Here is a 12,815-nt window from a genome sequence, read left to right on the forward strand (position 1 = left end):
GGGTGAAGGGACTGTGTACAGGGCTGGGTGAAGGGGCTGTGTACACAGCTGGGTGATGGGGCTGTGTAAAGGGCTGGGTGAAGGGGCTGTGTACTGGACTGGGTGATGGGACTGTGTACACAGCTGGGTGATGGGGCTGTATAAAGAGCTGGGTGAAGGGGCTGTGTACACAGCTCGGTGATGGCGCTGTGTACAGGACTGGGTGATGGGACTGTGTACCGAGCTGGGTGATGAGACTGTGTACTGGACTGGGTGAAGGGACTGTGTACAGAGCTGGGTGAAGGCACTGTGTACAGAGCTGGGTGAAGGGACTGTGTACCGAGCTGGGTGATGGGACTGTGTACATGGCTGGGTGACGGGACTGTGTACTGAGCTGGGTGACAGGACTGTGTACAGGGGCTGGGTGATGGGACTGTGTACAGGGGCTGGGTGACGGGACTGTGTACTGAGCTGGGTGAAGACACTGTGTACTGAGCTGGGTGAAGGGACTGTGTACAGAGCTGGGTGAAGGGACTGTGTACTGAGCTGGGTGACGGGACTGTGTACAGGGGCTGGGTGATGGGACTGTGTACTGAGCTGGGTGACGGGACTGTGTACCGGATTGGGTGTAGGCTGTGTAACGAACTGGGTGAACTGGGTCTGTTCATGACAAGGTCCTGGAATTGTTAGTCACTTTTATTAATTTTACTTATTTTTATTCTGTGTTTTATGAATGCTCCCTGATGATTTCCCTTATGTCCTTTTTGTATTTTTGCATTTCAGGGTTGGCCAAGAGTGTGGTCATTGAATCGTATCTAACCGAGTACACCCTGACTGGCTTACAGCCAGCAACTGAGTACACGGTGAAGTTAAACACAGTGCAAGGCTCTGCCGAGAGTCAGCTGATTTCAAACACTGTTCACACAGGTGAGTAACTGAACTCGCTCGTCCCAGCATTCCTGATTAAGGGCTTTTGCCCGAAACGCCGATTCTCCTGCTCCTCGGATGCTTCCTGACCTGCTGTGCTTTTCCAGCACCACTCTAATCTTGACTCATCCCAGCTTCCCTTCAGTAACTGAGCCCGGGACTCCCGCAGCTTTATCTCTGAACACCTCTGACCTGTTCATCACATGGTGTAACCTCGCTCCGATCCATTGGTACAGTATTACAATGGGACATAGCACAGTCTTGGAACTGGTGACTTGTTTAAGGATATCCTTGTTTCATCCTTGGTTTTGTCACCGGGACATAATTGTTGGGGTGTTTGATGAATTGCTTGACAACTCAGAGTGTATAGTTCTGATCGCTCCACTATAGCAAAGATATTATTAAATTGGAGAGGTTTCAGAGAAGATTTACCACGATTTTGCCGGGACTGGAGGGCTTGACTTTTAAGGAGAGGCTAGATAGGTTGGGACTTTTTCCACTGAAGTATAGGAGGTTGAGGGATGTTGTTATAGAGGTTTATAAAATCATAAAGGGCATAGATATGATGAATAGCCAAGGTTTTTTCCCCTCAGTAGCGGAGTCCAAAACTAGAGGCTGGATTAGTGGTGCTGGAAAAGCACAGCAGTTCAGGCAGCATCTGAGGAGCAGTAAAATTGACGTTTCAGGCAAAAGCCCTTCAATCAGGACTTTTGTCCGAAACGTCAATTTTACTGCTCCTTAGATACTGCCTGAACTGCTGTGCTTTTCCAGCACCTCTAATCCAGAATCTGGTTTCCAGCATCTGCAGTCATTGTTTTTACTCTCCAAAACTAGAGGGCATAGGTTTAAGGTGAAAGGGGAAGATTTAAAAGGGATCTGAAGGGGAACATTTTCACACAGAGGGTAGTGCATGTATGAATGAAGGTGGTGGGAGTAGGTACAATTACAACATTTAAAAGGCATTTGGATAAGTATATAAATAGAGGGTTTAGAAGGACATGTGCCAAATGCAGACAAGTGGGATTAGTTTAATTTGGTTGTGTTAATTTGAATGAGTTGGGCTGAAGGGTCTGTTTCCATGCCTTATGACTCTGACCGTATATGCTGTTTCATTTTGAGAGAAGAGATCCTTACCAGCAGAGGTGCTGTTTTCTTTTAACACCAAGCAATCAGACTGGATGAAAAGTCCTGAGTTACCCTGTTAACAAGCCCTTTGTGACACTGGGAGGCACAGGCTGAAACATTGAGAAATCCAGTGACTTGTTCTGTGACTGTAGTTACGAGAGAATTGAGGCTAAAGTCTTGGTAACAAGAAGACTGCTTGCAAAATTGCTATCAACTGAACATTTGGAAAACCCATGTAGTGTTTTGACATCTGAAAGAAGAATGCTCCAGAAACCAATGTCAGCTGAGCAGAACTCTTTTTTTAATCCTTAGCAAACTTAAAAGCAGTGTTAAATTTATTACTGTCCTCAACTTGCTGACTATGCCGTGGATGGGTCTTTTTTGCTGATTTGTGTTTATCAATGGAATATGTTTTAGTGAAACATTTTGAACTATTTCTTCAATTGTTTACAGCTGCGTGTTTATTTATGTACCCAATCAACTTCAGTTAGTTCCCAGTTCAAGTAATTGACTTTATTGAAATTTTAAGATTCAGCTTGGGTCCTTGGGCAATGTTGATGATAGTGATGAGGGTGAGGTTGGCAATGTTGGTGAGGACGGTGCCATTGATGTTGTTGATTGTAACGATGGTTATGGTGATGTTGATGGCAGTGTTGAGGGTGATGATGATGATGAGGGTCGTAAACACACAGATTCCAAAACATCTGGGTTGATCTACTTGTAGAAGCTTTTCAGTTTTTAAACAAGCACTTGTACAATGAAAGGGGAGTGGGCCAGTTCTCCCAGCTCAGCTAATCTCCAGTTTGGTTTTAGCAAGCAGTCAGTTTTGAGTCTGCTGGTCAAAGAAACAGCTACTTGGAAGATGGTGTTCCATGCTGAATGTCTCTACCATTTCTCTCTCCTTAAGTCCCTGTGGTTGATTTTACCTTTTTTGCCAAAGGGTGTTCATGGGGATTACTGCAGGAATTTGGAACAGCATCATTAAATTGGGATAGTCTGTTGGGTTTTCGAAGAGGGTAAGTTATTCTGTAGTCTGTTTTCTTTTGTTTGCGTTTCATTTGGTATTCTGTAAATAAATTCTGTTGTGTTGAAACCAAGTGGTTTTGACCAGCGACATCACTCCTGGAATATCCACTGTCTCCCTGCTTAAAACAAATAGAAAATTTAGGGTCCGGGATACCTTCTTGAAATGTTTTGAGGGGGCCTGGCCTGGTCCATCACAAGGGTAATAAATAATATGATGGTAGTGATAATGGTGTCAGAGATGATGGAGTGTGAGAGTTGGTGACAAAGAAAATGGTGGTGATGATGATACTAGAGATGGTGGCGAGGGTGTTGAAGAAGGTGGGGGTGAGGATAGTGATGATGATGAATGTGATGATGGCAATGTCCATGATAATGGAGATGCTGGTGTCAGTGATGATTGAGATGCTGCTGTTGGTGATCATGGGGATGATGCCGTTGCTGGTAATTGACTTGAAGATAGACGGAGAGTCCAATGACCAAGGAGGGAGAGTCATAGAATAGAATCACTACACTGTGGAATCAGACCCTTTGAGTCCAAACCGACCCTCTGAAGAGTATTCATAGAAACATCAAAGATTACAGCAGGAGGAGGCCATTCGGCCCTTTGAGCCTGCTCCGCCATTCATCACGATCGTGGCTGATCATCCAACTCAACAGCCTAATCCTGCTTTCTCCCCATAAACTTTGATCCCGTTTGCCCCAAGTCCTATATCTAGCCCCCTCTTGAAAACATTCAATGTTTTGGCATCAACTACTTCCTGTGATAATGAATTCAACAGGCTCACCCTGCTTTGGGTGAAGAAATGTCCCCTCATTCCCCTCCTGAATAGTTTACCCTGAACTGTGTGACTGTGACACACCCTCCATTGGCAATATCCTCCCTGCATCCTGCCCTGTCTGGTCCTGTTAGAATTTTATGTCTCTATGAGATCCCCTCTCACTTGTCTGAACTCCAGTGAAAACAATCCTAACCCAGTCAATCTCTCCTCACACATCATCCTGCCATCCCCAGAATCAGCCTGGTAAACCTTTGTTGCACTTGAGAGAGAGTAAGAGCATCTTCCCCCAGAAAAGGAGACCAAAACTGCATACAATATTTTAGGTGTAGCCTCACCAAGGCCCTGTATAACAGTCTGTATAACTGTATAACATTCAGACTTCTCCAGCTTCCTCATTTCCCCTCCCCCCCACCTTGTCTCAGTCAAATCCCTCAAACACAGCACCGCCTTCCTAACCTGCAATCTTCTTCCTGACCTCTCCGCCCCACCCCACTCCGGACTATCACCCTCACCTTGACCTCCTTCCACCTATCGCATTTCCAACGCCCCTCCTACAAGTCCCTCCTCCCTACGTTTTATCTTACACAGCTCGACACACTTTCCTCATTCCTGAAGAAGGGCTTATGCGCGAAATGTCGATTCTCCTGTTCCTTGGATGTTGCCTGACCTGCTGCGCTTTTCCATCAACACATTTTCAGTAAAAGATTTGCTAACCCAGGATAGGCTCACAAAAGCAAAATTGGCCAAACTGTACCAGAACACCCAGAATTCCCGAGCAGCTCACAAGCCGAATCAGACAGCACGCATACAAGGGATTAGGCTTTCTGCTCCCACGGACATGACACAACACCACAGTTATCTCAAAACCCTAAGGGCAGTTTCACAACCAAGCAATACTAAAGCCACACAAGGAGCGGGTCAGACAGAGAGGCCCCAGCAAGGACACCCTCCAGGAACAGGACAATGGAAACACCTCACTACTTCAGAAGAGATATTAACACCCAACTGTGAAGAGGAATGGAACTGTCCGATACTGTCAGGATGTTGCATTGTGTGAATGAACAGGACATTCATCCAATAAACTGTTTTCCAATTCACATCCTTGGAATTAGATGACTCCATTTCCAAATACATTGTAGTTTCCCATTTCTTAATCAGTGCCTTCCTTCCCATCTCTCCTTCTCCCCTATCTCCTTCCCCTTCCTTCCCTCTCTACTTCCCCCCTCTCCTTCTCTCGGAGGGTGCAGTGATGGTGGAGGGGGAGTGCAACGATGATCGAGGGAGTGCAGTAATGATCGAGGGAGTGCGGTGATGATCGAGGAAGTGTTGTGTGATGGTCAAGGGAGTGCAATGATGGTCAAGGGAGTGCAATGATGGTCGAGGGAGTGCGGTGATGGTGGAGGGGAAGTGCAATGATGATGGAGGGAGAATGCTGAAGGGAGCCTGTGATGCTCATAAACAATTAATTGTGATGTTTGCCACTGTTCCTTTCTCTACACCATCCTTCCAGCTATGGACAAGCCCCAGGACGTGCGGGTTCTGAACATGACTCCCACAGAAGCTGTGCTTGAATGGATTGCACCTCAGGCTGTAGTGGAAAACTATGTCATCCTCTTAACACAAAACCAGCGTAGGTGCTAAACAATGGCGTTCAGATTGCATGTAATCTCCTTATCATAGTCCTCTGTGTGTTCACCACCATCCCCCACCCCTGTGGTTTCCCTCCATCCAAGTTATAGACACTTCCTAAAATCCTGATCTTCACCCTGTACCCTGTGTATTTTCAGTGTGTGCTCCCTATATCCTCAATATATTCCTAATATACACGTCCAGTACCTTGAGCTGTTCACGCCATATCCATGCTGGAGAGTGCGGTTGTGTATTCTATCTGGGTGTATCTCAATTGCTTCACTCTGACTGCTTGGTAATCTGTTTTCGATTCCAGTTGTTGCGAACACTGTCCATGCTGATGGAGAGACAACACGGTACAACCTCAGCGAACTCCAGCCGTTCACCAACTATTCCGTCACCGTCTACGCTGTCCAAGGGTTCATGACCAGTGTCTCAGCCTCCACCAACTTCCTCACTCGTATGTAGTTCCTTCGATTAACCCAGGGATGTTCAGTCTAAGTGTGAAACAGTCACAGACACGGTTCTAACCCTGCAGAGTGGGCGAGGTGTATGCTGGAAGTTTTATTCTAGATGTGGTCACTCTGCAGCTTCAGAATATGCAGGGAGAGAGGGAATGGGGGAGCAGCAGACAGTCCAAGAGGACCAGGCAGCTAGTACAGGAATCCCCTGAGTGCATCCCACTCTCCAACCAGGATTCAGTTTGGAATCCTGATGAGAATGATGGTTCATCTGCGGAGTAAGAGCCAGAGCCAAGTCCCTGGCACCACGGGGGGGCTCAGCTGTTCAGGGGGACACAAGGAAGACTGGAAGAGCGATAGTGAGAGGAGATTCGAGAGTGAGGATAATCGATAGGTATTTCTGCAGCTGCAGATGGGAATCCAGGATGGTGTGCTGTCTCCCTGGTGCCAGGGTCAAGGATGTCACTGAGTGGCTGCAGAGCACCCTGAGGGGAGAGGGGGAACAGGCAGCAGTCCTGGTCCACATCGGTCCCAGGGACAGAGGGAGAAAAGGGATGTGGTCCTGCAGTCAGAATTTAGGGGGTTCAGGAGGTAATTAGCAGCAGGAGCTCAGAAGTAGCAATCTGCGCATTACTCCCAGTGCCCCACGCAAGAGAGAACAGGAACAGGAGGGTAAGGCAGGTGAATGTGGGGCTGGAAAGAGGGACCAGAGGGTGTGTTTAAATTCTTGGGACATTGGGACTGGCAAAGGGGGAAATGGGAACTGGTCAGACTGGATGGATTGCTCCTGAACAGAGCTGGGACTGAATGGGGTGATTTGCTAGTGCTGTTGGAGAGGGTTTAAACTAACTTATGGCATGCTTACCTTCAATGATAAGTGCATTGACCACAAGAGTTGGGACATCATATTGCATCTGTGCAAGACATTGGTGAAGGAGAAAGTGAGGACTGCAGATGCTGGAGATCAGAGCTGAAAATGTGTTGCTGGAAAAGCGCAGCAGGTCAGGCAGCATCCAGGGAACAGGAGAATCGACATTTCGGGCCTGAAGAAGGGCTCATGCCCAAGACATTGGTGAAGCCAGTTTTAGAATACAGCGTACAATTCTGCTTTGGAAAGGATGTTGTTGGGTTTGAAAGGCTGCAGAAAATATTAATCAGGATGCTGACGGGACTGCAGGGGTTGAACTACAGAGAGAGGTTGAATAGGCTGGGACATTTTTCCCTGGAGCATCGGAGGCTGAGGGGTGACCTCACAGAGGTCTATAAAATCAGGAGGGGCACAGACAAGGTGGATAGCCAAGGTCTTTTCCCCAGAGTAGGGAGGTCCGAAACTAAAGGGCATAGGTTTAAGGTGAGAGGGGAAGATTTGAAAGGGACCTGAGGGGCAACCTTTTCACACAGAGAGTAGTGTGTGCATGGAAGGAGATCCAAAGAAAATGGTGCAGATGAGTACAATTGCAACATTTAAAAGGCATTCTGATGGGTACGTGAATAGGAAGTGTTTATAGAGATATGGGCCAAACTCAGGCAAATGGGACGAGATTAATTTAGCATACCTGGCTCAGACAAGTTGGGTCGGAGGGTCTTTTTCCATGCCGTGTGACTCTATGACTTGGCAGAGCTATGGGAACTCGAGAATAATATTAGAGAGGAATATCAGAATCTGGGAGAGAAAGATAGCACCAGAATAAGGAATAGTAACTCATTAGGCAGGCCCTAATACTGTCCCTCAATGTAATAAAGAGAGAGAGAACAGTAAAGTCCAAACCAATGCATGTGTGGGACTACACAGAGAGTGGGGAATAAAACTGGGGAGTTACAGGCACAGGTTGCCAAGTGGAAATCTGATTTTGTGGCACGAACAGAGACTAAGCTCAAAGGAGGGTTTGAAATATCCCTGGATAAAAGGTGATCAGGAAAGATAGGAAAGGGGGAGCAGTTGCTGATTTATTAGAGATGATATTAGTGTGGTGGAAGATGAGGATATTCCTTATCTATTACAGAAGGAATATGCTTAATGACTAAAAATAGATGCAATTATATGGGTAATTGACTAAAATGAATTGATGTGGAGGAACATATTTGCAAGGAAATTTCAGAAAGGTAGAAATATCCTTGTTTTAATGTCAGGCTTCAATTTATTGATTGACAGAGTTGGGGAACTGCATTAACATCGGTAGAGATACAGTTGGCAACAGAGTTTAGGAGGGAGCGGGCTCATTGAGTCACAGTGTGAGAGAGCAAGATTAAAATCAGTGGAGATACGGTCAGTAACACAGGCTGCTGTGGAGAGGTGTTTACTCAGTGGCAGTGTGAGGGAGCTGGATTAATATCAGTAGAGACAGTCAGTCATGCAGGGTGCTGGGGGAGAGGTGTTTACTGAGGGACAGCGTACGGGAGCTGGATTATTATCAGTCTAGATATAGTCAGTAATGCAGGGCGCTGGGAGGCAGTGGTTTTTACTGAGTGACAGTGTGAGGGAGCTGGATTAAAATCTTTTCAGAGACAGTCAGTAACACAGGGTGCTGGGGAGAGGGGTTACTGAGTGACAGTGTGAGTCAATAGGATTAATGTCCGTAGAGATAAAGTCATTAATACTATATGCTGAGATGGGGGGGTATTTACAGAGTGACATTGTGAGGAAGCTGGATTAACATCAGTAACACGGGATGCAGGTACAGAGAGGTGTGTACTGAGTGAAAGCGTGAGGGTGCTGGATTAGAATCAGTAGAATTACAATCAGTAACACAGGGTTCTGAGGGAGGTGTTTACTGAGTGACAGTGTGAGGAAGCAGGATTAATATCAATAGAGGCATAGTCAGTAACACAGGATGCTGGGAGGGAGAGGTTTTTACTGAGTGACAGCGAGAGGGAGCTGGTTTAAAATCCTTCGAGCCACAGTCAGTAGCGCAGGGTGCTGGGGGAGAGGGCTTATTGAGTGACAGTGTGAGGCAACTAGATTAAAATCAGTCCTGATATATTCATTAACACAAGGCACTGGGATGGAGAGGTATTTCCTGGGTGACAGGGTGAGGGAGCTGGATTAAAAACAGTTGAGATACAGTAGGCAATACAGGGTGCTGGTGGAGAGGGGTTACTGAATTGCAGTATGAGGACATTGGATTAATATCAGTGGGGATATCATTAGTAACAGAGCGTGCTGGTAGGGAGAGGTGTTTACGGAGTGACAGTGTGTGGCAGCTGAATTAAAATCAGTCCAGATATAGTCAGTAACATAGTGCACTGGAATGGAGAGTTGTTTACTGACTGACAGTGTGAGGGAGCTGGTTTAAAGTCAGTCAAGATACAGTCAGTAACACTGACTGTATCTTGACTGGGGTTACTGGGTGACTGTGTGAGGGAGCTGGATTAATATCAGTAGAGATATTGTCAGTAATACAGGGAGCTGGGCAGAGGGGTTGCTGACTGACAGTGTGAAGGAGCTGGATTAATATCAGTAGCGATATGGTCAGTAACACAGGGTGTTGGGAGAGGGAGATGTTTACTGAGTGAGAGTGTGAGGGAGCTGGATTAATATCAGGAGAGACGAGTCAGTAACACAAGGTGTTGGGTAGAGGGGATACTGAGTGACAATTCGAGAGAGCTGGATAAATATCAGTAGAGATACAGTTAGCAATGCAGGATCCTGGGGGAGAGGTGTAATAGAGTGACAGTATGAGGGAGCTGGATTCATGTAGAAATACTGTCAGTAACACAGTTTGCAGGGGAGACTGGTTACTTAGTGACAGTGTGAGGGGGCTGGATTAATATCAGAGGAGGTAGAGTTAACAACACAGTGTGCTGGCAAAAAGGGTTTGCTGAGATAATGTGAGGGAGCTAGAATAATATCAGTAGAGAAACATTCAGTAATGCAGGGTGCTGGGAGTGAGAGGTGTTTAATGAGTGACAGTGTGAGGGAGCTGGATTAAAAAGAGCCAAGATATCATAATAACACAGGGCCCTGGGATGGAGAGGTGCTTATTGAGTGACACTGTGAGGGAACTCAGTGGAGATGTAATCAGTGACGCAGGGCACTGGGAGGGTGGCATATTTACTGAATGATACTGTGATGGAGATGGATTAAAATCAGTTCAGATACGTGCTCTAACACAAGATGCTGAGGGAAGAGGTCTTACTGAGTGACAGTGTGAGGGAGCTGGTATATGTCAGTAGATAACACAGGTGCTGGCAGAGAGGGGTTACTGAGTGACAGTGTGAAGGAGCAGGATTAATATCAATAGAGATATAGTCAGTTACACAGGGCGCTGGGAGGCAGAGGTTTTTACTGAATGAAAGTGTGAAGGAGCTGGGTTAAAATCAGTTGAGACACATTCAGTAACAAAGGGTGCTGGGTGAAAGGGGCACACTAAATGATAGTATGGGAGAGCTGGATTAACATCAATCGAAACACAGTCAGTAACACAGGGTGCTGGGGAGAGGGGTCACTGACTAACAGTGTGAGGGACCTGGATTAAAATCAATAGAGATACTGTCAGTAACACAGGGTGCTGGCGGATAGGCGTTACTGACTGACAGCATGAGGGACCTGGATTAATATCAGTAGAGAAATGGTCAGTTTCTCAGGGCGATGGGGGAGAGAGGTGTATACTGAGTGACAGTGTGAGGGAGCTGAATTAAAATCAGTTGAGATATAGTCAATAACGCAGGATGCTGGGGGAATTGGTTTACTGGGTGACAGTGTGAGGGAGCTGGATTAAAATCAGTAGAGATACAGTAGTAACATGGGATGCAGAGGGGTGAGGTATTTATTGAGTGACACTGTGAAGGAGCTGGATTAAAATCAGTCAAAATATATTCAGTAATGCAGGGTGCCATGAGGGAGAGATGTTTAATGGGTGACCCTGTGAGGGAGTTGGATTAAAATCAGTCGAGATACATTCAGTAACACTGGGCGAGGGGAGAAGGATTACTGGGTGACAGTGTGTGGTGCTAGATAAGTATCAGTAGCGGTACAGTCACCAACAAAAGGTTTGAGCGGAGATTGGAATTGAGGGAGCTGGATTAAAATCAGTCAAGATACAGTCAGTAACAAAGGATGCAGGGAGAGAGGATTTACTTAGTGACAGCGTGGGACTTTAGGATGTGTTGGGATGGAGTGATGTTTATGGTGTGAGGAAGCTGGATTAATATCTTTAGAGATGTAGTCAATAACACAGGGTACTTGGGAGAGGGGTTACTGGGTGACAGTGTGAGGGATCTGGATTAATATCACTCAAGATATAGTCAATAACACAGGGTACTTGGGAGAGGGGCTACTGGGTGAGAGTGTGAGGGATCTGGATTAATATCTTTAGAGATGTAGTCAATAACACAGGGTACTTGGGAGAGGGGTTACTGGGTGACAGTGTGAGGGATCTGGATTAATATCTTTAGAGATATAGTCAGTAACACAGGTACTTGGGAGAGGGGTTACTGGGTGACAGTGTGAGGGATCTGGATTAATATCTTTAGAGATATAGTCAGTAACACAGGGTACTTGGGAGAGGAGCTACTGGGTGACAGTGTGAGGGAGCTGGATTAATATCTTTAGAGATATAGTCAATAACACAGGGTATTTGGGAGAGGGGTTACTGGGTGACAGTGTGAGGGATCTGGATTAATATCACTCAAGATATAGTCAATAACACAGGGTACTTTGGAGAGGGGTTACTGGGTGACAGTGTGAGGGAGTTGGATTAATATCACTCAAGATATAGTCAGTAACACAGGGTACTTGGGAGAGGGGCTACTGGGTGACAGTGTGAGGGATCTGGATTATTATCTTTAGAGATATAGTCAGTAACACAGGGTACTTGGGAGAGGAGCTACTGGGTGACAGTGCGAGGGAGCTGGATTAATATCTTTAGAGATATAGTCAATAACACAGGGTACTTGGGAGAGGGGTTACTGGGTGACAGTGTGAGGATCTGGATTAATATCTTTAGAGATATAGTCAGTAACACAGGGTGCTGAGTGTGGGGAGAGGGGTTACTGAGTGACAGTGTGGGGGAGCTGGATTGATAGCAGTAGAGAAACAATCAGTAACATAGAGTACTGGGAGGGTCAGGTGTTTACTGAGTGTATGAGGCAACTGCATTCATATCTGTAGATTCAATCAGTTACACAGGGAGATGGGCAGAGGAGTTACTGAATGACTGTGTGTGGGAGCTGTATTAATATCCGTAGATATATAGCCAGTAACACTGGGTGCTTGGGAGAGGGGTCGCTAAGTGACAGTGTGAGGGAGCTGGAGTAATGTCAGGGGAGATACACTCAGTAACGCAGGGTGCTGATAGAGAGGGGTTACTGAGAGACAGTATGAGGGAGCTGGATTACTATCAGTAGAGGCATAGTCAGTAACACAGGTTTCGTCTGGGAGGGGGAGAGGGGTTAATATCAGTAGAAATACAGATATTGGATAATTGGGGTGTACACGAAGGGGAATACCGGAATTGTATGTAGAAGAGTGATCAGGGAGTGTATGTGGACAGATTGATTGGGGATGTACAAATTTGAGTGAAGAGTGTGTGTGAGGGGATGTGAAGGGAATTCAGTGGAGGCAAACAAGGTGGGAGTGAAGTTGGTGTTGGGTTGGGAGCATGAAAGGTGCATACGATGGGAGATTGTGACTGAATGTATAGATCATTGCCTTCGCTTTCTGACAGATTGGGCCAGACAAGCAGATCTCTGGTCAGTGTTGTCTCTTCCTAACCTGTCTCTGTCTCTTTGTGTCTCTCCATCTCTCTGTCCCTCTTTCTCTGTCTTTCTCTGTCTCTATCCTCTTTCTCTCTCTCGGATCCCTCCTTCTCTGTCCCCTTGTGTATGTCCCTTTTCTCTGTTCCCTCTCTCTTTCTCCCTCTCTCACTGTTCTTGTTTTCTCTCTCCCTTT

The 12,815-nt window shown here is 46.3% G+C and overlaps 1 protein-coding gene across 5 annotated transcripts in view; it reads left to right on the forward strand.

Annotated features, from left to right (window-relative positions):
• Positions 1–12,815, forward strand: part of tnr (tenascin R (restrictin, janusin)) — a 157,902-nt gene that overhangs the window by 102,166 nt on the left and 42,921 nt on the right. For all 5 annotated transcript variants that reach the window (XM_043700044.1, XM_043700043.1, XM_043700048.1 and 2 more), the window contains 3 exons: positions 763–906; positions 5,347–5,466; positions 5,782–5,925. In XM_043700044.1, the coding sequence (XP_043555979.1) occupies positions 763–906; positions 5,347–5,466; positions 5,782–5,925 (408 nt within the window). The remainder of the gene's footprint in view (positions 1–762; positions 907–5,346; positions 5,467–5,781; positions 5,926–12,815) is intronic.

This window comes from Chiloscyllium plagiosum, chromosome 11 (assembly GCF_004010195.1).
Source record: "Chiloscyllium plagiosum isolate BGI_BamShark_2017 chromosome 11, ASM401019v2, whole genome shotgun sequence".
NCBI lineage: Eukaryota > Metazoa > Chordata > Chondrichthyes > Orectolobiformes > Hemiscylliidae > Chiloscyllium > Chiloscyllium plagiosum.